At 44.0% G+C, this 22,553-nt stretch overlaps 1 protein-coding gene across 3 annotated transcripts in view; it reads right to left on the bottom strand.

The window, feature by feature from the left end:
- Positions 1-4,318: 4,318 nt before the first annotated feature.
- LOC143752152 (epidermal growth factor receptor) overlaps positions 4,319-22,553 on the bottom strand; it is a 44,154-nt gene continuing 25,919 nt past the window's right edge. For 2 of the 3 annotated variants that reach the window (XM_077245192.1, XM_077245191.1), the window contains 14 exons: positions 20,342-20,493; positions 19,244-19,448; positions 18,906-19,031; positions 12,255-12,323; positions 12,049-12,167; positions 11,470-11,611; positions 10,063-10,179; positions 9,833-9,959; positions 9,667-9,740; positions 9,219-9,306; positions 8,890-9,092; positions 8,645-8,777; positions 5,891-5,981; positions 4,319-5,208 (listed from right to left, as the gene is read on the bottom strand). In XM_077245192.1, the coding sequence (XP_077101307.1) occupies positions 5,137-5,208; positions 5,891-5,981; positions 8,645-8,777; positions 8,890-9,092; positions 9,219-9,306; positions 9,667-9,740; positions 9,833-9,959; positions 10,063-10,179; positions 11,470-11,611; positions 12,049-12,167; positions 12,255-12,323; positions 18,906-19,031; positions 19,244-19,448; positions 20,342-20,493 (1,718 nt within the window). In that variant the 3' untranslated portion in view covers positions 4,319-5,136. The remainder of the gene's footprint in view (positions 5,209-5,890; positions 5,982-8,644; positions 8,778-8,889; positions 9,093-9,218; positions 9,307-9,666; positions 9,741-9,832; positions 9,960-10,062; positions 10,180-11,469; positions 11,612-12,048; positions 12,168-12,254; positions 12,324-18,905; positions 19,032-19,243; positions 19,449-20,341; positions 20,494-22,553) is intronic. The other variant, XR_013207342.1, reaches the window with a different exon arrangement.

The raw sequence follows: 22,553 nt of genomic DNA on the forward strand, positions 1-22,553 counted from the left end.
CTCTGCATCAGAACATCGTATAGAGATGGGGTTTGGGTCTTTTGACTCATGCTAGCACACAGGACTTTCAACATGCTAAACATGCTAGCTGTGAATAGCTACATGCTAATATTGATTAGCTAAGTGCTAAATCATGCCATTAACATTATAAAAACTCTATAGTAACCAAATGTGAACACTACCAACCACCTAGTAACACCATAGCAACCATCCAGAATACCATAGCAACCACCTAAAACACCCTAGCAACCACCCAAAACACCCTAGCAACCGCCTAGCAACACCATAGCAACCACCCAGAATACCCTAGCAACACCCTAGCAACCACCCAGAACACCCTAGCAACCGCCTAGCAACCACCCAGAACACCCTAGCAACCGCCTAGCAACCACCCAGAATACCCTAGCAACCACCTAGCAACACCCTAGCAACCACTCAGAACACCCTAGCAACCACCCAGAACACCCTAGCAACCGCCTAGCAACCACCCAAAACACCTTAGCAACCACCCAGAATACCCTAGCAACCGCATAGCAACACCATAGCAACCACCCAGAACACCCTAGCAACCGCCTAGCAACACCCTAGCGACCACCCAGAACACCCTAGCAACACCCTAGCAACCAACCCAAACACCCTAGCAACCCCCTTGCAACCACCCAGAACACCCTAGCAACCACCCAAAACACCTTAGCAACCACCCAGAATATCCTAGCAACCGCATAGCAACACCATAGCAACCACCCTGAATACCCTAGCAACCGCCTAACAACCAACCAGAACACCCTAGCAACCGCCTAGCAACACCATAGCAACCACCCATAACACCCTAGCAACACCCTAGCAACCACCCAGAATACCTTAGCAACCACTCAGAATACCCTAGCAACACCATAGCAACCACCAATAAACCCCCAGCAACGCCCTAACAACCACCCAGAATACCCTAGCAACCGCCTAGCAACCACCAAGAACACCCTAGCAACCACCTAGCATCACCCTAGCAACCGCCTAGCAACACCATAGCAACCACCCTGAATACCCGAGCAACTGCCTAGCAACACCATAGCAACCACCCAGAACACCCTAGCAACCACCTAGTAATGCCCTAACCACCCAGAATACCCTAGCAACCGCCTAGCAACCACCAAGAACACCCTAGCAACCACCCATAACACCCTAGCAACGCCCGAGCAACCACCCACAACACCCTAGCAACCGAGTGCCGAGTTTTGCCACTGCAAGCACCACTTCACATTTTCTTCTGGAAATGTACATTCTAGTTCACACTAGAAGTGTCCAGCACACATAGAGGAGAGTTTTACCACAGGTAAGGACGGTTTGTGAAGCCCACTCGTCCACCCGGTACATATACTCTCACAGCCCCTATTGCAAAAGTGCTATCATTCTTTGGACTAAATATGAAGCCCAGCGGAAAATGTGTTTGATGGAGGAGTATAACAGTTACAAGGACAATTTACTTAGGAAATTTAGCGGAGAACGTAGTAAAAAGAAATGTTTAATTTGGAAAAAGATTGCTACGACAGTTAACAGCTGTGGCGAGCAGGAGGGACGTGAGAGAGCGGCGCGAGGCCGGTCGTCCTGCTCCACAACAGCGTTAATCCGACCGTTGAGCAGAGCGTTAAAGACGTACAGAAAATATACAAAAACATGGTACAAGATGCCAAAAAAGAAATATTTAAGAGGAAATATCCTAAAAAAAACTTTCCCTTCTCATAGCTCTCTACATAACGTCGTCAGCAAACCACAAATTATGAGCCATTTTCCCTTTTCTTTTGGCTGTTTGGTATGTAACTGTTTGTTACTGCTGGTTGCCTTGGTAACATAGAGTCTTAGATTTAACTTAGCCTGGGGGTAAGGTGTCTAATTTTTTTGGTCTTAATTAAGTCAGTCTTTATTTTTGTGAAACAGTCTAACTTGCATTAGACTAGTCTATGAGCAAATTTTAGACTGGTCTAACACTATAGACCGGTCTGAAATAGCTTTGTGAAACAGGCCCTAGGAGGTTGTTCTGTGCATGATAATCCATAAAGCAGTTCCTTTTAAATAGGTAGCAGAAAGCTACATCACAGTTGTGACACACCTTACATTTGCGTCTACCTGCCCTGCTGTCGTTGGTGATGTGCACAGGACTGTGACACCCACAAAAAGTATGAGAAGGGGAATCAAAAACCTTGCTTTTGGTGGGATGTCGCGTCAGCTCCTGTCTCTTTCTTCCGTTCTTTACTCTTGAACTTCTGGAGGCAGCTGAAGATGTTACAGCCACACATGGACGCTTTCATGTTGTCCAGAAGCCTCTGGTACCATCGCATCATCTGAAGTTTCGTCACTGTTGAATTACACAAAAGTGATTAGAAACACGCCTAACACAACTGATTACCTTACACACATATAATTGCATTTTCTTCTCTGAAAAGTTTGGTTTTGTAAGCTTCGTCTTGCGTTCTAACTTACACACAAAACAATAGCCTATAGCTAACATTACATAGAGTAATATGTTCATGTTGTACAAGGTTTCTTCTGATTCAGCGCTTGAATAACAACGGATTTTCACTGCATTTCAATGTACTTATAAGCCGCAATAGTGCAGAAAATCAAAATGAAAAACCAATATTATACAAACTCACTAAAATGTTAGACACTTACCAATCTGAAACTGATCGAGACCTTCCAAAAACATATCCTCTTCTTCAAAGTCAACGCTGGATAACGTTACAGCACTCTCTTCTGAATATTCCACGTTTTCTTCATCAATGCTTCGCAGAAATTCTTCCAATGCAGCACCAGGAGAAAATAACTTCTGTTCCCGACGTGAACTCATTGCAGGCTGATATATACTTCTGCGTCGGACCTACGCCGGAGCCTCTACGCTATACACTACGCGTTGGTTTTCATTTATACTTCTGCGTAGTTGTCCGCGTTGAGGTGCGTAGCGCGCGTACCCTTCGGCATACCCTGACGTGCACCTCTCCAAAAATGTAACAACGCGTCAATTCAACGCAGACGCAAGCGCTCTGATTGGTCTGCTAGAACCCCTCCCTCTATGGCGAGTATTCAGTGCCAAATCATGGATTACCAGGAGAAGGAGAAGGAGAAGTCTACCCTGCCGTATCCCTCGCGTTTCACATGCTCCCTCTGCATGTGTAATTGCGCGTCAACGCGGACAAGACGCAGAAGTATAAATGAAAACCAATGCGTAGTCTATAGCGTAAGGCTCCGCCGTAGGTCCGACGCAGAAGTATAAATCAGCCTTAGAGGCCTCATTATGCTTCTGCGTCAACACCACGGCGTAGCTACGCCGTCACTCCTACGTGGCCGTTTTATGGTTCTGCAGGTTGAGTTGCATCGTGGTGCATCTGACCAATCACAGCCCTTGTGGTCTGCGTCGCCTCGACGCGTAGTTAACATTTTTTGGAGGTGCACGTCGAGCTATGGCGGAGGGGTTCGCGGCGACGCAGAGGGGTCTGCGGGGGTACGCCGTCGATTCGACACAGAAGCATAAAACAGGCTTAAGGCTGATTTATACTTCTGCGTCGGACATACGCCGGAGCCTCTACGCCGTAGACTACGCATTGGTTTTAATTTATCCTTCTGCGTCGTTGTCCGCTTTGACGCACGCAGAGGGAGCATGTGAAACCCGAGGGAGCGGTTTGAGCAGACCAATCACAGCGCTTGTGTCCGCGTAGAATTTACGCGGTTACATTTTTGGAGAGGTGCACGTCAGGGTACGCCGAAGGTAACGCGCGCTACGCACAGCCTACGGCGTAGCTACGGCGTAAGTTCAGAGCAGAAGTATAAATTGGGTATTAAAGCCTGATTTATTCTTATGCGTCGGACCTACGCCGGAGCCTCTACGCCGTAGACTACGCATTGGTTTTAATTTATACTTCTGCGTCGTTGTCCGCTTTGACGCACTTAGAGGGAGCATGTGAAACCCGAGGGAGCGGTTTGAGCAGACCAATCACAGCGCTTGCGTCCGTGTAGAATTGACACGTTGTTACATTTTTGGAGAGGTGCACGTCAGGGTACGCCGAAGGGTACGCACACTACACACAGCCTACGACGTAGCTACGGCGTGAGTTCGACGCAGAAGTATAAATTGGGCTTTAATGTACACAGAGCAAGCGAGTGCTAGCACGAGCAGGTGACCTCTGTGCGTCATGACTATCACGTGTGCGTAAATTTCCCAAACGGTTGCACACACAAAGGAAGACTGTTATAAACGCGAGATTATGCAAATCAGCACATGTGCGTATTCGTTATGGCATAGGCTTCACATTGGATGACAACACAACAGTTTCCATTGCTATCGGTTTATTTTTTTACCACACATATTTGCATTATGCATGATCATACATCACCAAAAGCGCCCGTCATCCTTCAATTCTTTCTAAAATGACATGGCCAGTTTTCATCGGACATCTTCTGGGCCGATCTCATTTATTTCCAGACACTCTACTAAATACACGGATATATTATGTTCCATTGAATAATGCGTTAGATGTTGAGAGTTCGTCGAATAAACAGGACAATGCCCTCGTGATTAGCAAATTTCAGGATGTAAACAATAGAAGTTCTATGGATATTTTTAACAGTTTGCTTATTTTTGGACAAATTTTTACAATGGACATCATATACTGGACTCTTCCCATGGTAAAAAGATCGATGTCGGGGTCTATTGCCTGAAGAAGACCCAATAGGGTCGAAACGTTGCCTTTTTTATTAAAATATGGGAGTAAGTAGCAGTGTTGCGGACATTATAATCTTTTCAATTCAGTTGTCCTTTTTGTCCTGCACCTGCCAGAAGGTGGGATGTGCACACAACAACTTGTTTAAAAAGATCGATGTCATCATTATTCTTTTTGTTATAAGGATTGTATAATGCTTATAACGAGATGAATATACAGTGTCGTATCTTTCAAACAATGTATTGGTTAACCTTATTACTTGACAAAATGATATTGTAAACACGTGATCAATGTAGACAATATAAAAGTCGGAATCACCGGTGATCCCTGCTGCTCAAGGGGTTAGCTGCTAACTTGTACCTCCCAGTTAGGATGGCATGGCTGACACGGTCTAGTTTTGTCTGGGTATGTCCACACAAGTTGGTTATTAAGGCCTTGCACACCTTGAGCAGTGCGACCCATCTTTGAATTGAGCACATTCAGTGCACTGATCGGCTCCCTAGAAAGAGAGAAACAGAAAACAACATTCACATTGCATTTGCAACCATTTCATTGGTCTGACTTCTTACCATTATTAGTTTACACACAGATTTGGTTATTTTCTGAGAAAAATGTGAGTGATGATTGTCCTAGTCTCGATGATAGATTTTTTTGCCAGGCTGAAATTTTTAGTTTGATTTATCAGAACAGTAACAGCACACCTCCCCTCAACAAGCCGTGTGATTTTAGGTGTCACTGATGACACCCACACCATCAAGTTAGGGTTAGGGGTTTGCTCAGATCCCTAGTTTAGATCCCTAGCTATTGTGAGCAAGCATCATTAATAATACAGTTTGTATTATTAATACAAACTGCGCTCGTTGTCTTTTGTCTTCCGGTCTGTATTTTCACAGCGATCCTGCGTATTTATGAATGAACGGCTCGTTTTAAAATCTTCCTGGTCTACTGACATTTGTTAAGACATCTGCTTTAAACATTACAATCCTCATGATAACGTTCATTAACTTTAAATTAAGGTAAATCCACTTTAAAAGCTAATTACTCCTGGACAGCAATGCCATAGAAATATACAGAGCGACCACAAAAACGGAAGTTCAAAGACAATATTCTAAAGATGGCTGCGCCCTCCTTTCTCTGGCGCATAAGGTCTATATGGGCATTGAAAGAAACATACGACATACCGGCCCAGAGCAGCTTGATGTCCCGTTCAAAATCTTGCATTCAGGGTCACATTCCAAACACACGTTCTCTGAGATGAACTCTCGGGGGTCTCTGTAGAAACATTGGCAGTAAGTAAAAAAACAAAACCAGAGTTTTTCCCCCCTATCCCAGGTTGGGGCAGGAATAGTTAGAAGTGAGGATATGTGTTGGAGGGATGCTGGAAAACTGTTGTGGAACAGAGGTAAATCTGCTGTATATATACGTCTTATTGCGCTGTGTGCTCCTCCAGTGTTAATTTGGTTAAGTATCTGAACGTGCTTCTCCCGAACTTTGTTAATAAAACATCATACTGTGAGCTACGAGATTGTAAATCAATGCTATGTGCTTTTGTTGAAGCCATTATTTCAACTTATTTTTAAATAATGATTAACAGCTGAACTTGTGGTGAAAAACTATATTAGCCATGATGCTGCACAGAAAATTCCACCAATCAGAGAGTTAGAGCTTGCAGAAAATGGACCTATGAACCGCAGAAAAGTACATAATTGTACATAATAATTGTCTTGGTTCATGTTCTTATAATGCTTTAACAAAGACTTTTCTCAAATCCCTATGAAAAAATAGAAAGCAAAACATATAAGTGCTGCTGAAAAAGTTGGCGAGCACTAATGCACTATTCTCTCTATTTGCTCTTATCATCCGATCGTGGCTGTAACTCTCTATTAGTGTTACTTGATCTTAGTGCTGCATTTGACACCATTGACCACAACATTCTCTTAAATAGACTAGAAAACTATGTTGGCATTAGTGGAATTGAATTAGCATGGTTTAAATCATATTTATCTGACCGCTATCAGTTTGTAGCAGTAAATGAAGAGATGTCTTATCGATCACAAGTTCAGTATGGCGTACCACAAGGCTCAGTACTAGGACCGCTGCTGTTCACTCTGTACATGCTACCTTTAGGAGATATCATTAGGAAACATGGAATTAGCTTTCAGTGTTATGCTGATGATACTCAGCTCTATATTTCTTCCAAACCTAACGAAACTCACCAATTGACAAAATTATCGGAATGCATAGTTGATATCAAAAATTGGATGACTAGTAATTTCCTACTACTAAATTCTGAAAAAACAGAGATTCTAATTATTGGACAAAAAACTTCCACACGTAATAACCTAGAATACCGTCTAACACTTGATGGCTGCTCTGTTAAGTCTTCGTCGTCAGTTAGGAACCTGGGTGTGCTCTTTGATACCAATCTTTCATTTGAAAGTCACGTGTCTAGTGTCTATAAAACCGCATTTTTCCATCTTAAAAATATATCTAAATTACGTCATATGCTCTCACTGACAAATGCGGAACAACTAGTTCATGCGTTCATGACATCAAGGTTAGATTATTGTAATGCTCTACTCATGCTTAATAAACACACTACAGCTAGTTCAAAACACAGCCGCTAGAGTTCTTACCAGAACCAGGAAGTACGACCATATTAGCCCGGTTCTGTCAACACTGCATTGGCTCCCTATTAAACATCGTATACATTTTAAAATATTTCTGATTACTTACAAAGCACTAAATGGTTTAGCTTCCCAGTACTTGAGCGAGCTCTTAACGCATTATAGTCCTTCATGTCTATTGCGATCTCAAAGTTCTGGCCAGTTGATAATACCTAGAATATCTAAATCGACTGCTGGCGGTAGATCCTTTTCCTATTTAGCACCAAAACTTTGGAACAATCTTCCTAACATTGTCCGGGAAGCAGACACAGTCTGTCAGTTCAAAGCTAGACTAAAAACACATCTCTTTGACCTAGCATTCACATAACACTCTATAGACTTCTATAATTCAATATTAGGCTGCTTAGATTAGGTCAGCCGGAACTGGGAACACTTCCCTTAAATCCTGATGTACTCGTTACATCATAAGAAGAATTGCATCTACGCTAATTTTAGTGTCTTTGTTTATCCCGAGGTTTTGCCGCAGCCTGCTGGATCCAGGCCGTTTCCAGATCTGACGAAGGACTTTCGCCTGGACCTGATGACAATGCAGTGCTGAAGTGCCAACTAGCCTCTCCCTATGGAGGATCCCTATACCACTCTACAGATAAAGCAATGTGGAATTTTTCGGTTCGCGTACCTACCCAAAGTGATAAGATAAAATAAAATTCTGCATCAAAATTTATAGACAAGACAAGTAGTTTGTTTAGGCATGGTTTGTAAGGAATTACAAACCTGCGCACATATATTCAAACGCACATAACTATAGAATCAATTCTTAATGCGCATGTGAACGCCATCAGCGTCTATCACAGGTTCACGTTTAAAGTCTGTTTAGAGAGAACTGTGTCGTCTTAGAGGCCCCTAATTTAATAACAAATGATCATTTAGACGGAAGTGAATCAATCAAAACTAACTTTAGCTGGAAATAACATTATTCAAGAACCACTATAAAACCAAACCAATCTCTGTTACCTTAAATTATATGTTTATCTCTGTAAAGCTGCTTTGAAACAATCTACATTGTTAAAAGCGCTATATAAATGAGGATGACTTGACTTGACTTGACTATTAACCCACGAAGGAACATGCAAACCCATACATATGATATTATGCATATTCAATTTAATTTGACAATGAATAGACTTTCTACTTTTTTTAATCATAAGAAAACAACTTATCAATAGTCAATATTTAATTCTTAAATGAGCAGCATTTGTGCAAAAAACGTTAGGGAGATGTTAAATGGGCTAAATGTTGGACACTTACCCATCCAGCAGGTTGCAGTGACCGACACAGCGCTCCCTACGGCTCACATGCTTACAGGAGACACACATGGACGGCCCCGGACCCCAACAGCCTTCCTCTCCACACATACTGTCACAGGTATTGTTCTGCTGCTCTGAAGAGCAAACAAGAGATTCTGTGACCTGACATGACTGAACCCAAAACTGCTTGCCAACAAATGAGTTGTGGAAAATTGAAATACAAAATATGTGAATACAGTCCCGCACCACAGGTGTGCATTGCTGCGTTGTTTTCAGTTCGTATGCGTTGTTTCTCAGATCTGAACAGCTTTGGCCAGTAGCTGCCATCAACGTAACAGAGTTGGCGGTTGTATTTGACCACCACGTCGCCATCACTGATCTCCTTCAACGAACGCAGGCCGAGATGTTCCAGGTGTGTAATGTTTATGGCGGCAAAACTGACGGTGTTGCTGCATTTGTGGGAGGTGTAAAGAAAGGAGCACTGGTTAAAGGTGAAGTGTGTCATTGTTATGATATAAACAGGTTTGATATGCAGAGAACATTAGTTATTTGTAAGTTGACATGATTGAACTCACTGTTTTGTTCTTCCTCTGATGATCTCCAGGTTCTCAAAGGGACTGAGGGATTTGAGGTGTTTAGGCCAGTCTTTGATTAACAGAAACCCTGAGAAAAATTAAATAAATTTAGTTTGCTAAATTGATAAATAAGGTTTTATCTACTTTTCCTCAAAGACATACTCAAATTGTGTGTGTGTGTAGTGTATATATATATATATATATACATATGTCTGTGTATGTATATGTGTATATAGACAGACATGTGTACACACACACACACACACACACACACATATACAATAATAAGTATACACAATTATATAAATTCTATATATACATAATACATATTATATATAGTATATACAATTTAAAAATGTTTATTTGTATAATTATGTATACATTATATATAATATGCAAACATATATATATATATATGTGTGTGTGTGTATATAGTTGTGTAGTCTACCTGATATTTCTTTGACTGTTTTGAAATAGTCGAGTTTCACAGGGTCCATGCTAGGAGTATTTGTAAAAACATCCCTTTAAAAACATTTGTTAAAAAAGGCATTAGATTCATTAATGCAATACATTCACATTTTGGTTGATTTTGTCTGTAGTCCATAAAATCTCACCCTTGAAAAGTCATCTTCATTATTGTAATGTGCCCATTTATTTTGGTGCAGTTGATAAATGAATCAATGTTGGTTGCGTTGACTGCGATGGTGTTAACAAGCGCCCCCGTTCCAAGACCATTACAGACTACACCAAAACACACAGGGGCAACTCATTTCGCATTTCATGTAAATACTGTTTTTCAGAAATGACAAGAAAATCACTATTATTTATTAATGATGTTGCGGACCTTTTGGGCACAAGCCGTCACATTGTTTGCACTTCCTTATTCCGTTCTCCTCCACTTCATGCATGTTACTGCTGCAGGTTCGAACGCAGGCATCGTGATCAGTCACCACAAAGTTGTCTGGAGCAGAGAGAGGAGTTTGCAGTCATGTTTTAGTTAAATATCAATACTGCTCCTACTTAAATAAAACAAACAAAATAAAACAGACACAAATTAGACAACTGGCATACAGTAAGAGCTGTAAAATGAACATGGACAGTATAGTTTAGATCATTTGGTCTTGAGAGAATTTGAGGAGAAATAAGTTTGAATTGAGATTGCTGAATTTTAAATGCAGACTTTGATATGAAAGACAGTTTAAGATGATATCTATGTTTCCATCCACCTATTTGTATGCACATTGTGGGATACTGCATTAAAAAAACTCTGCATAAATTCTAAAACTGCACATAAGCTTATGTGCCCAATTGAGGCAGATACATTTTTTGATCTGATAAGAAGACGTGCACATAAATTGCGATGGAAACATTTACCTAATAAATCCCTCGATGTGCGACAAAAAAAACTCACGTGAATTTGCCTCAACAGTGGATGTGATTGGATAATTATTGCACAGCATCTCAAATTTTGGTTTTATCATTCTGAAATGAAAGCTAAAGTCTGTCATTAAAATAATTTGGTATAATGACCTCCCAGGAGGGTCTCACATAATTTTATTCACAAGCACCAAGCATCCGGAAATAACATGACAGCGCTTATTGCGTTGAAGTCATTTATAATGTAGAATAAAAGAGCCACAGTGGCTTCTCCGATTGCAGCAACGTCCACTTTATTACAGATATTTTGTGCCAATTTCCCAGGAAGTAACTATGTTATTGTCTTGAACACATGGGATGGAAATGCTTCTTTATTCCCAAATGTTTTACGCGATTTTCCAATTTTTCACAGAAGTTAAATTTGCAACTTTGAATGAATACAAGGTGTTGACATCTCTTCTAAAATTACAGAGGAGACACGTGAGATTTCTGTGGTCTTTTACAATATGTTTTATTTATACATTATATACATATATTATATTTATTAATAGCTACACAATTAATGTTAGGTCTACAGCTGTTTTCTAAAGTATTTCCCTCAAATAAACCTTGACTTACAGAGAACTTACAGTACTTCTTTGTTTACATAGTGAATAACCTCTGGGTGTGTCTTTGCTTATATTTGCAAACATAACTGATTAAAGACTAGAGTTATGTTTTGCCTCTGGATAATGCTGATGGTTATTATACACAATAGCAATGAGCCAGTATACCTCCATGACTTTTGGGGCTCTTATACTTACAAACTAAAGGTTTTAATGGAAATAATTATCTCCTCTTGTTAAAGTGATCTTAATGATCCCAGGAAACTTACAGGGGCACTTCTTCACACAGGTGGCACCAAAGTTGTACTTCCCGTTGGGATTGGGAACAAGTTGGTGATTGTTGGGGTCATACAGCATTAGACGTGGACACGCATCCTTGCACGTCCCTTCATCCTGGAAGTCTCTGCAGGCCTGCAGAACACCGTAAACATACACAAAATATGACAAGGTACTGAATAACTGTAAATTGATTTTTAAAATGAAATTAAAAAGTTTATTGCACAATTGGTGATTAGAATTGATAATTAGAATTTGGCAGAAATAAGTGTGAATTCCCAAAATATTCAGAATAATGCAAATAAAATAAATATTTAAACTGTTAAATAAGTAAATATAATAATAATAACAAAATACATAAAATGATATCATACAACAAAAGTTTTTGTATATTTTAAATAATTTAAAATAAAGTATAAAACACATTTTCTTTGTAGGTTTAACCCAATCAGTAGGTATAAGATTGGTAAATATGCACCCAGAATGTTTATTTGTCACATATCTGGTGTTAAACTTATTTAAAATGTTAGACCTTTATCTTTTACGATAATAAGACATGTTTCACCACTCACCAGACAGTCTGTGGCTCGGGGTCCGGTGCAGCCCGCAGCGCAGTGTTCACTGCAGCAGTCAGAGGGTTTGGGACCCCTACACCTCCGCGAGCACTGCTCAGCACACTTCAACCGAGTCACTGACAAAGAAGACCAAAGAACCGTAGTTAGGTCATTGTTCACTCGCACATATGCCTTTGGAGAATTACATATAAAACTGAATTTACAGGTCTGGCAGTTCTCTGGTCCTGGAGCCCAACACGATCCATTAAAGCACGTTGAGTCACATCGTATGCCTGAGGTAATGAAGAAAGTGTTTGTTTTATTATTTTATTTTGTGTTACATTTAATATACATTTAACATTAACTTTAAATGTATATAAATGTATATTTAAATGTCTTTTATGCGCACCAAGGCTGCATTTATTTGATCAAAAATACAGTAAAAACTGAATTATTCTGAAATATTACAAATTAAAATAACTGTTTTCTATTGTAATATTTTTAAAATGTAATTTATTCCTGTAATCAAAGCTGAATTTTTAGCATCATTATTCCAGTCTTCAGTGTCACATGATCTTTCAGAATTCATTCTAATATGCTGATTTGCTGCTCATGAAACATTTCTTATTATTATCAATGTTGAAAATAGTTCTGCTCAATATTTTTGTGGAAATTGTGATTCTTTGATGAATAGAAATATCTAAAAAGAACGTCCTGGTTGCGTATGCGACCCACCGTTCCCTGAAGGAGGGAACGGAGGATGTAGTCGACGGTCGACTGAATGGGGAACCTCGCTAGAGAGCCTATCCTCTTCGAGTACTATTGAACGAGCCAATGTAATTGGCGTGCGTGATTCGCATCACACACTCCGCCCCCGCGGCTCGGGCACGAACTAGTTGCTTTTCGCTGAGGAGCCGAGAGTAACCCGGGGTCAGCGGTGGTCCAGCGTTAGTGGCAAGGGGACTACGTCTTCCGTTCCCTCCTTCTGGGAACAGTGGGTTGCATACGCAACCAGGACGTTCCCTTTCAGTCGATAACGTCAGACGTAGTCAACGGTCGACTGAATGGGGATAACCTTTGAAAACGCCACTAACGCTGCCACCTTCCAGTGCCTAAACCAAAGCCTCCTGATGCCCCCGCAAATTTAAGGCTGGGGAGGACAGGGCTTAGGCCAGGGAAGTCACTGCTGTTCCTAAAGGACCACTAGGAAAGCGTTCCCCGTACATTGGAAGGAAGGGACGCTGCGGAAGCCACATCCAACCCAGAGGGAGGTAACGTGGAGAATACACATATGAACTGGGCGGAAACCGGGCAGTCTAACATATGGAATGTCACTGGGGTGGCTCCAGCCTAAGACGGGGGTAGACGCACCGGACAGTGACGGCAGAGAGACTCTGCCGAGGGAAGACACGGGCTTGGCGCAGGGAGCCGTATCGTGGAAGAATACACATATGGGGTCGCCATAGGGACCGCAACATATGGACCCAGCCTAACACAGGTTCCACACTGCTTACGAGTGGTAGGCCTAACACCAGACGTTCCGCACGTCCGACATCGGAGGGGTGTGGAGGAACTCAACAGGGTTCAATTTTAAGGGAACTCAACTGGAGTAGAAAGGCGCACGTATCCAGTCCATAGGAGGGGAATGGCGCAGCAAGCCGACACTTGAACCGGGGCTCACAGTGAAGCTGGCTTCATGAGAAGGGAGCCCACGGGAAGCAGCGGTTCAACTAGGTGTCGTCCAGCCCCCAACTCTAGAATCTGTTTAGCAAAGCATATCGTCAACGCCCAGGCGGAGCACTTTACACTCATCATAGAGGAGCACAACACCTAAGTGGACATGTTGCATCCCGGATTTTTACCGAAATGAAGGCAAGCACTAAGTGCAACTTTGCATGGAAACAGCCTTCCCTCTCTGCTGAGTTCCAACAGATATTTGTAGAGCTGGTCTGAGGTCTATTGCTTGCATTCTGTACACGTCCAAGCGAACGGACACAGAAGCCAGGGCTGGATCTGCCTCCTCCAGGGCAGCGCTTGCAGGCTCACCACCTGCTCCTATTACGGGAGAGGTAGGAACCTTGGGCACAATCCAAGCCGGGGTCTCAGCTTGTGAGAGTTAGCCGGCCCAGACTCCAGGCACAATACGATGATCGAAAGCGAGCAAGTCCCTACCCTCTAGTAGAGACCACGCGAGCAGGAGAACTGATATAACAGAATTTTTAACTCACTGCCTGCAGTGGCTCAGGGGCGGTCTCTGCAGTGCAGTCGCACCAGGTACAAGGCCCAAGAGGATAAAGAGGGACGCAAGGATTTACAAGACCTTGCTCCTCAGGAACCTGACGATCAGAACGTGCTTCTGCACACTTCTACTCCAGCGTCGTTTAAACACCGAGGCAACATCATTTGAGTATGAAGGAAAACAGCCTACTCCAACCCATTTTGCAGGAAAGAGAGCACTGAAGTGATCGAAAGCTTTCAGGATCTCCTCTGGAGAGAAGACGCACTCAACGACTAGGTTCCACTTCTAAAGGCGTAAGCACGTTACCCAGTTCTAGGGGGTGCTCGCAGAAGTGATGGTAACTATCACATGTCCCTGTGAAAGCCACCTGAACCTCCGCGTTCAGATGTAAGACCGCCCGGAATCTCCGGGGGAAGAACGCGGGTGCCATCGTGCCCCGTCCCTGAAAGAGTTTTCAGGGGACGTCAGGAAGGCTGTCGATGGGAACCAGGTCTAGTTGGGCCAATAAGGGGCAACTATGAAGACCTGTTCCTCTCCTGACTTGGCACATAGGTGCAAGCAACGGGCGCAAAAAGACAGGAGCATTGCTCAACACAACATGTGAAGATCACCGGGCTTCAGGAGCATTTTCTGCTCAGCACTTGAGTGTGATAAGTTCACTGAGCTTCAGGAGCATTCCTGCTCAACACCTGAGTGTGATAAACTCACTGAGCTTCAGGAGCATTTCTGCTCAACACTTGAGTGCGAAGAACTTCACTGAGCACCAGGAGCATTTCTGCTCAGCACTGCATGTGATGAATTCACTGAGCAACAGGAGCATTTCTGCTCAACACCTGAGTGTGATGAACTCACTGAGCTACAGGAGCATTGCTGCTCAACACCTGAGTGTGATGAACTTCACTGAGTTTCAGGAGCATTTCTGCTCAACATGAAGTGTGTTGAATTCACTGACTTGAGCAGGTGCCAGGCGACCATGAGTCGCAGTCGCTTTTAGAAGGCTCACTGGGGTTAAACATTTCTGCGGGCCCCTGGGGCAGCTGAGAGCCAGTGTTTGTCCAAGGGTAGTCCGCTCGGTTTGTACAAACACTGGCAGGAAGACGAAACCGGAGGGGCAACTGAGCGGCCCCGGAATGGTCATGACCCAGCTGGACCCAGGGGATGGAGTCTCCACTTGCCCTGGCTATAACTGTCGTGAGGATCGATGGTGGCACGATTGAGTAGAGCGGGAAGAGTGGAACAAAGCGTCCTCAGAAGCTTCTGACTCCAAGGAGGAGGTGACGGGTTAGTTGTGACATGCAAGGGAAGCTTGCGCAACGGTCGCAATGTCTAACAACTCGAGGCACGAATGCCCGTGTAGTCGAGGGTCGCCCAGGCCCCTGTTAAAACACACCCTTTGTACATGGCCCCTCTGTTGAAGAGGATTTGGCAGCAGACCGGGATGAACTATAGTCACACAGGGTGAGCTGATATGCCACGGTCACCTCGGGACTCGATCATGAAGCTAGCGCTGAAGCGGTCACATATGGAGGAAGCCAATGGCTGCAACTACCATATACCCCAGGAGCCTCTGAAAGTTCTTTCAGTGGGACCCTTTCTCACTTCAAACACCAGCTGAACACATTCTCATTGGAGAGACGTGTTAGACCGAGTCCATCTCCAAAACTGAAAAAGAGATACTCAGCCCGTGGGCGAGATTAATCTCTTCAAGTTGACCTGAAGACCCAACGGCCTTGGAGCACTCGAAGGGAAGGACACTGTACTGATACTCCACCCTTACACGCAACCCACAGGATGGCCTGTGGTGCGGAAGGTAGAGATCTGTTTTTAAGCACATGTCTTTCAGGTCGGAGCTGCAGACCAATCTTGGGCCAAGATGGTCACAACCCACCACCTAGTAGCACGAAGAACGAGTTTACAACTGGCCTTCGTACCGGCTGGAGGAGCGGCTATATCAAATCCTTCGCCAGCAGGATAAGATAAGCACGCACAAGTCAGGAGCACTGCTCAACACTCGGTGTGATGAATATCACTGAATTTTCAGGAGCACGTCTGCTCAACACCTAATGTGATGATTATCACTGACTTGAGCGGGGTAGCCGAGCCTGAGGTGGGGCAGCAAAGTAGAGAGAGTGGTGTTAGTGTGCTGTGCAGCACTTACCTGTCTCCACTAGCGGCAGGGGACGCGTGAGAAGGCGGATGACCGGTTCCTCGAACGCACCAAGCTGCCTGCTGGTGACCAAGGGGGAGCTGAGGGATGTAAGGCTATACAGGGTCACACCCGCCAGACTGGCCCTCTTGGGACCCAGGAACAGATGAAATTGCTCTCTCTTTGAAGTGTGGGTACCGCTTGCTCCGCTTTTTTTTTTTTTTTTTTTAGGGAACCAGCGGCGGAACAGACACACACACAAACAAAGGCTCCACCCGGCCCTCACCCGGGGAGAGGGAGTGATCGTGCCACTCCAAGAGCATCTCATCCATTCCTGGGCGGCCCGCTCCGGAAAGCTTCCGCTGTCGCTTGCCACCTGGCTTGGCAGCGCCTGGAGCGGGCTGGGCGTTTCTACTGCGGCCGGCTCCATGCTGAGGCCTGGGTGGAGGCTGCTGCGGAGGGCCAGCAGGAGCGGCGGCCGGGGAACGCCCACGGCGACGAGCAGGCGGAGGAGGTGCCACCGGCGGCGGGTGGAGGCAGCAGCTAGCCACCGGGGCAGGATGTGCCGGATGACCTCCGTCTGCGCTTGAGCGGCAGAGAACTGTTGGATGCAGTTCTCCACTGCGTCGCCGACCAGCCCAACCTGGGAAATTGGGGAGACCAGGAACCGAAACTTGTCCGCATCCGCCATACCAACCAAGCTGAGCCAACGAAGGCGCTACTGGACCACCAAGGTGGACATCGCCAGACCGATCACGCACGCTACGACACTCATGCCCCGGAGGGTGAGGTCGGATGCAGTGCGGTGCTCACCTATGAGCGCACGGTCTGGATTACCCTCGTGCATGCCATGGGTGCCCTAGCCTGCAGCAACGCCGTGGCACGCAAGAGGAAGCTGCTTGCCCACAGGCTTTGTAAGCTCTGCCCGTTGGAACGGACGAAAACTCACAGGCCTTAGGGGGGAGACGAGGATACCCCCAAAAGGCAGCGGCCGCCGGACACAGGTGCACCTGTGTCGACAGACCGCTCCAATGGAGGGACACCTCGCAACCCTTCACCGTTCCTCCATCAAGGGTAATGAGGGGGAAAAGCTATTCAGGCAGTTTCTGGCAGAGAAAGATGCTGTTCACCACCTAATAAGCTCTCCATGCATTTCGGGAAAGAAAGGAGCTGAGAACCAGCCCCAAGATACCAAACTCCAGATTCCAACCGAGACTGAACGGGACTCGGTGGAGGTTCCACTCGAGCCCGGCAGCCTCGGCGGCCTGTTTCAGCATAGCTGATAATTCTGGATCCGGCTCGGGCAATATTGAACTCCCGGAGGGAGACAATGCAGCCGAGTCATCATCTCTAGAAGTCAGTTCACCCTCCGATGCTGCAATCGGCGTCCTGTCCTCCAGGGGAGCCCCGAGTGAAACCGCTGGCCCACCCATTACAGATGGACCAGCAGACGACACAGGAGGCTCCAGTGGTTGCAGTGGAAGGGAGGAGTGAGGAGCCCACAGGGAATGGTTACCGGGCGGGACATCCAACACTATCCTCCTGTCACCCATCCCACACAGCACCCGAGGGTGAGGCATGGTAATGGGGACTCGCTCTCCGCGAACGAAGGCGAGTCTCGCCCTCAACACTGCGACAGTCATGTTCCCACAGTGAAAACATGAGCTGTCCACAAAAGCGGTCTCAGCGTGCTGTAAGCCCAAACACGTGACACAACAGTTGTGACCATCAGAGAGAGACAGGGAACGACCGCACCCAGAAACGCACGGGCGGAATGACATCTTGAAAAAGACGCAAACGCACCCGTGTTGCTCTTTCAGAAAATAGGACCGTCACCAGTGCCGGAGCACACAGGGGAATGACCGCGGCAACACTGAACAGAGAACTGAAACAGTGAAGCACTCACTTTTCCGCCCTCTAACCAGCCATCAACACACACAAACATTTAGAAATTTGTTGCTGTTAAAACAGCAGTTGAGAGCTCAAAGCTCGCGATCACCGCTGCACTCGCGCTGTAGAACACCAGCACTGGGAGAGTCTTCCTGAAGAACACCGACACACTCGCTCGTTGTAGACAACAGCACTATCAGAGACATCAAACGATCGGCTCCGAAGCGAAAGGCAACTAGTGCGTGCATCCACTTCCGTATTTATACCCGAGCCGCGGGGGCGGAGTGTGTGATGCGAATCACGCACGCCAATTACATTGGCTCGTTCAATAGTACTCGAAGAGGATAGGCTCTCTAGCGAGATCCCCATTCAGTCAACCGTCGACTACGTCTGACGTTATCGACTGAAAGGGAACAGCATTTATTTGAAATATACATTTTTTGTAACAAAACAAATGTCTTTACACATTTATTTAATGAATCCTTGCTAAAAGTATTCATTTTCAAAAAACTTTTGAATATATATATATATATATATATATATATATACATACACACACAGTATATATATGTTTCTGTTTTTAAAACTTTAAATACTTACACTGAGGGTCAGTCCCTATCGATACATTCACATCACTGTCGTCCTGCACAATGTCCAACCACTGTATGGTATCCACATTGCAAAGCAAAGGATTGTGAGATATTTTAACCCCACCTTTAAGAATTTCTGCCAGATAAAGAAAGAAAAACGGTTCTCTGTAAATAGAAAATGTAACTTCACATACATCTCTTGGGCAGAAACAGCAACGAGCCTATGTGTTGCATGCTGTTTACAACACATATTGGTGCTTATCGATGAATATATGTGCTTTTCATTTGTACTGTAAGTCAATTCGGATAAAAGCATCTGCTAAAATAGTGGATAAAAAGTGCTTCTACCTGTGAGGCTTTTCAAGCGCAGCTCTCTAAGGCCGTTGATGCTGCTGTTCTCTAAAGACTCATTCCTGTGGAAGTTTGCCACCACAGCAAGGGCGTACTTGCCATCAAAAAGAGAATGTCCTCGAATGAGGCGTAGGTTTCCCAATGGTATCACATCCACGTAGTTTATTCCTATTAGAACGTAGCCACCAACTTCTTCAATACTCTGTGGGTATGAAACAGAAAGTATATTGTAGTCAGACCCCCTAAATCCCATTTTAAAAAGTCTCAGATTTGTTTGTTCTACCTTCAGACTGTAAGGAAACCTATAATGCCCTTTTTCAAAGCCTTGATTTGGTTTTAGGGTCTACTAGAATGGGTTTTCAATCTTGATTTTTCCACATATTTTACATTATTGCAGCACCTCTCTTCCCAGTCTGTCAGTAACGCTCTGGGCTGCGTTTCTGCGATCATAGAGAGCATTGGTGGAAATTGTTCTCAACTTAGGTTTACAAATCTTTTGGGAAATGCAGCCCTGTTTATTTACGGTCTCTATGAAGCCCCTCCTTCCAAAAACCAAAGTTTGCTCTGATTGGTCGGCTGGACCAGTGTGTTGTGATTGGCCAACCGATTCAAGTGTGTTTTGGTAATGTCACACCTCTTACCATAACCGTGAGATTCAACACACTACTACCTAACTCAAACAGGCCTCATCCCTTTATTTTTCATATGTCTTAGGCAGGAATTATTTAAATGAGGAATATTGTGACGTGGTCATTCCCGGAAGATAACTCAAGACTACAATTGCGGTGAGATCAGTGATCACTTAAATAGTGATATTAAACACATTTTTGGCTTAACATTAGGAAATGTGCATTGTGCAATAATGAAGTACTCCAAATAAAGTTTAATTATAATATTTATATCAGTAAGTTGGCATTTGTTTGTTTTTTCACTAGGGGACCCTTTTAATCAATAATTATATCTTATTTAACATAAAAAGCAGCCTTGTTCTTTTAACCAATTAGCAGTCTATAACCAATTAGTAGTCAATGATCTAGTCTCATAATTGTATATTTAGGTTGCTATTTTATTATACCCGCACGTGATGTCACTCACCATGAGAAAAGAGAGGTCGTGGTACTCCTGAATGTTGGTTATCTCCAGGTTCTCCAGCACTATTGAGCAGTTACTATACATCCGCACCATGGCCCTGTAGTGGTCGTCTGGCTGTGCCAGCTGAGTCAGCTTATTATTGGTTCCCTGACATACTGGAGAATAAAGCAGAGGTGAAATCAATCAATACTCAGGTAGTGAAGATGATATGACAGAAAATACACAAAATAAGCAAAAAAATTGTAATCCTTCAATTTCAATTCAATTTTATTTGTATAGGGCTTTTCAGAATGCATATCGTTTCGAAGCAGCTTTACAGAAAATGCATGTGTCTAAATTACAAGAGTGATCTGTTTTTAGATGTGACTGTGGCAAACAGGACGGCCGAGGGACGTGAGAGAACGGCGCGAGGCCGGTGGTGCGATTGCTAATGAGCAGCACCTGTGAAGCACACCGGTCTCGCATCTCTCACGGAGGAGCGGAAGCATAAAGGGGAGCGACGACGTTGATGATCGAGAGAGGAACAGGCCTGTATTTTAGTTGTGTTTGGTTTTTGTATTTTACTTTAGCCAGCAGTCGTCCGCGAGGGGCTGCTGGCAGTTCTATTTATTTTCGGTAGCCAGCAGTCGTCCGCGAGGGGCTGCTGGCGGTATTTTGGTTTGTTTATTTTATTTTAAATAAAGTATGTTTGATTGTTCTCCGGTTCCCGCCTCCTTCTTCCCTGAACATTGTTACAGTGACTATGTCCAAATAATGTATTTCAGAAATGTACTGTACATATATAAATCACACAGTTAGCTAACAGCATGTATTATTTTTTTAGGCAGAAACAGTGCGCTCATTGAAATAATTATTAAAAGTAGTGAACATAACGACAGAAACAGTATAGAAAATTTTGCATTGCTGCATGTTGATTCAGATATGATCCTTCATATATCCACTTTCATCCATTGCTATGTTAATCTTGGTAATTGAATGCTGTTTTTTGCATGTGTCAGTGACTAAATCATTTCTGATAAGGTGCAATATTTCAGGAAATATAGAAAATTCCAAGTCCACTAAAATAAAGGTTGATGTGGTCTAGGGTATGGACCAATCAGACACACACTAATTATTCATTATATACAAAGGTTTATGAAACTCCAAAACTAACAGCCCAAATGAACAAACACAAGGGCAGAAACAGTGTCATGTTACAGGGCATGATAAGGGGATTTTACGACCTCCAAGGAATGTGGCCACATGCACAAGAGAGAGACTATGGAAGACAGAAACCCTCTTTAAAAAAGACTTTGCTGCATTAATCATAGACTAACTGATCTATAAATGAACATGCATAAAACTGTGAAAGAAACATTGTAAATGGTTTACTGTCTCGTGTACTATTAGGTATATATCATGGTATGTATCCTGGTATACAACCAACTAACGATCAATGTAACCTCACCTGTATCATGCCTCCTACCTAATTAATGTCACACTTTGATGTACATCACCTTCTTCTAGAATGCAGTGTGGATGTGTTATAGTTATCTGAGCATTAATGAAGGTATAACCACGCTAGGGACAAAGACCCGTAAATCAACTAAGAGCCACTTTCCCTCTCAGATATGTCACCTTTCAGATTGTTCGAGTTCAACCCTTAGGGGAGGATCTTTTCCAGGCTTTATTAGAGACAGTCCACATGTGACCTGCCTCTCTTAGTTCTTTCATCCAGCCGCAAAATTGTTCTGGTGATTCTGGGGAACCCCCTCCCCCTCCACGGGGGCCCCAGGGCCCAGCAGGCCTCGATCCAACCAGATATCGACTCAGGCAGGAGAGAGAAGACTCTCTCACAAAGAACCAAGGACAATCTCAGGAGTTTTGGAACAAAGACTCCAACCAACAACGACTCCAATCACCCACTCTTCAGACTTCCTCACTTCTCCTGGGTGCTCGGCGTGTGACCTCAACAGGGCCCCAGGCCTTGACCAAACCAGCCATGCATTCCTGGAGAAAGAGAACTCTCAACCAACTTCCACTTGACATTGCCGGAACCATCAACGACTCCAATTTTCAACAACTTCAAGAATTGTTCCCACTACAAATGTCACGGTGGGTAGTGGGAATAAATCCGTGGACTCAGGTGCAGAGTGAATAAGTATTTTAATAAAGACTAAACATAAAATAAACAAATCAACAAAAGAAAACCATGATCATACTAACTAAATCCAGA

Source organism: Siphateles boraxobius, unplaced genomic scaffold, assembly GCF_051911475.1.
Source record: "Siphateles boraxobius isolate OS27281-9 unplaced genomic scaffold, OSU_SipBor_1 26, whole genome shotgun sequence".
In the NCBI taxonomy this organism is placed as follows: Eukaryota; Metazoa; Chordata; class Actinopteri; order Cypriniformes; family Leuciscidae; genus Siphateles; species Siphateles boraxobius.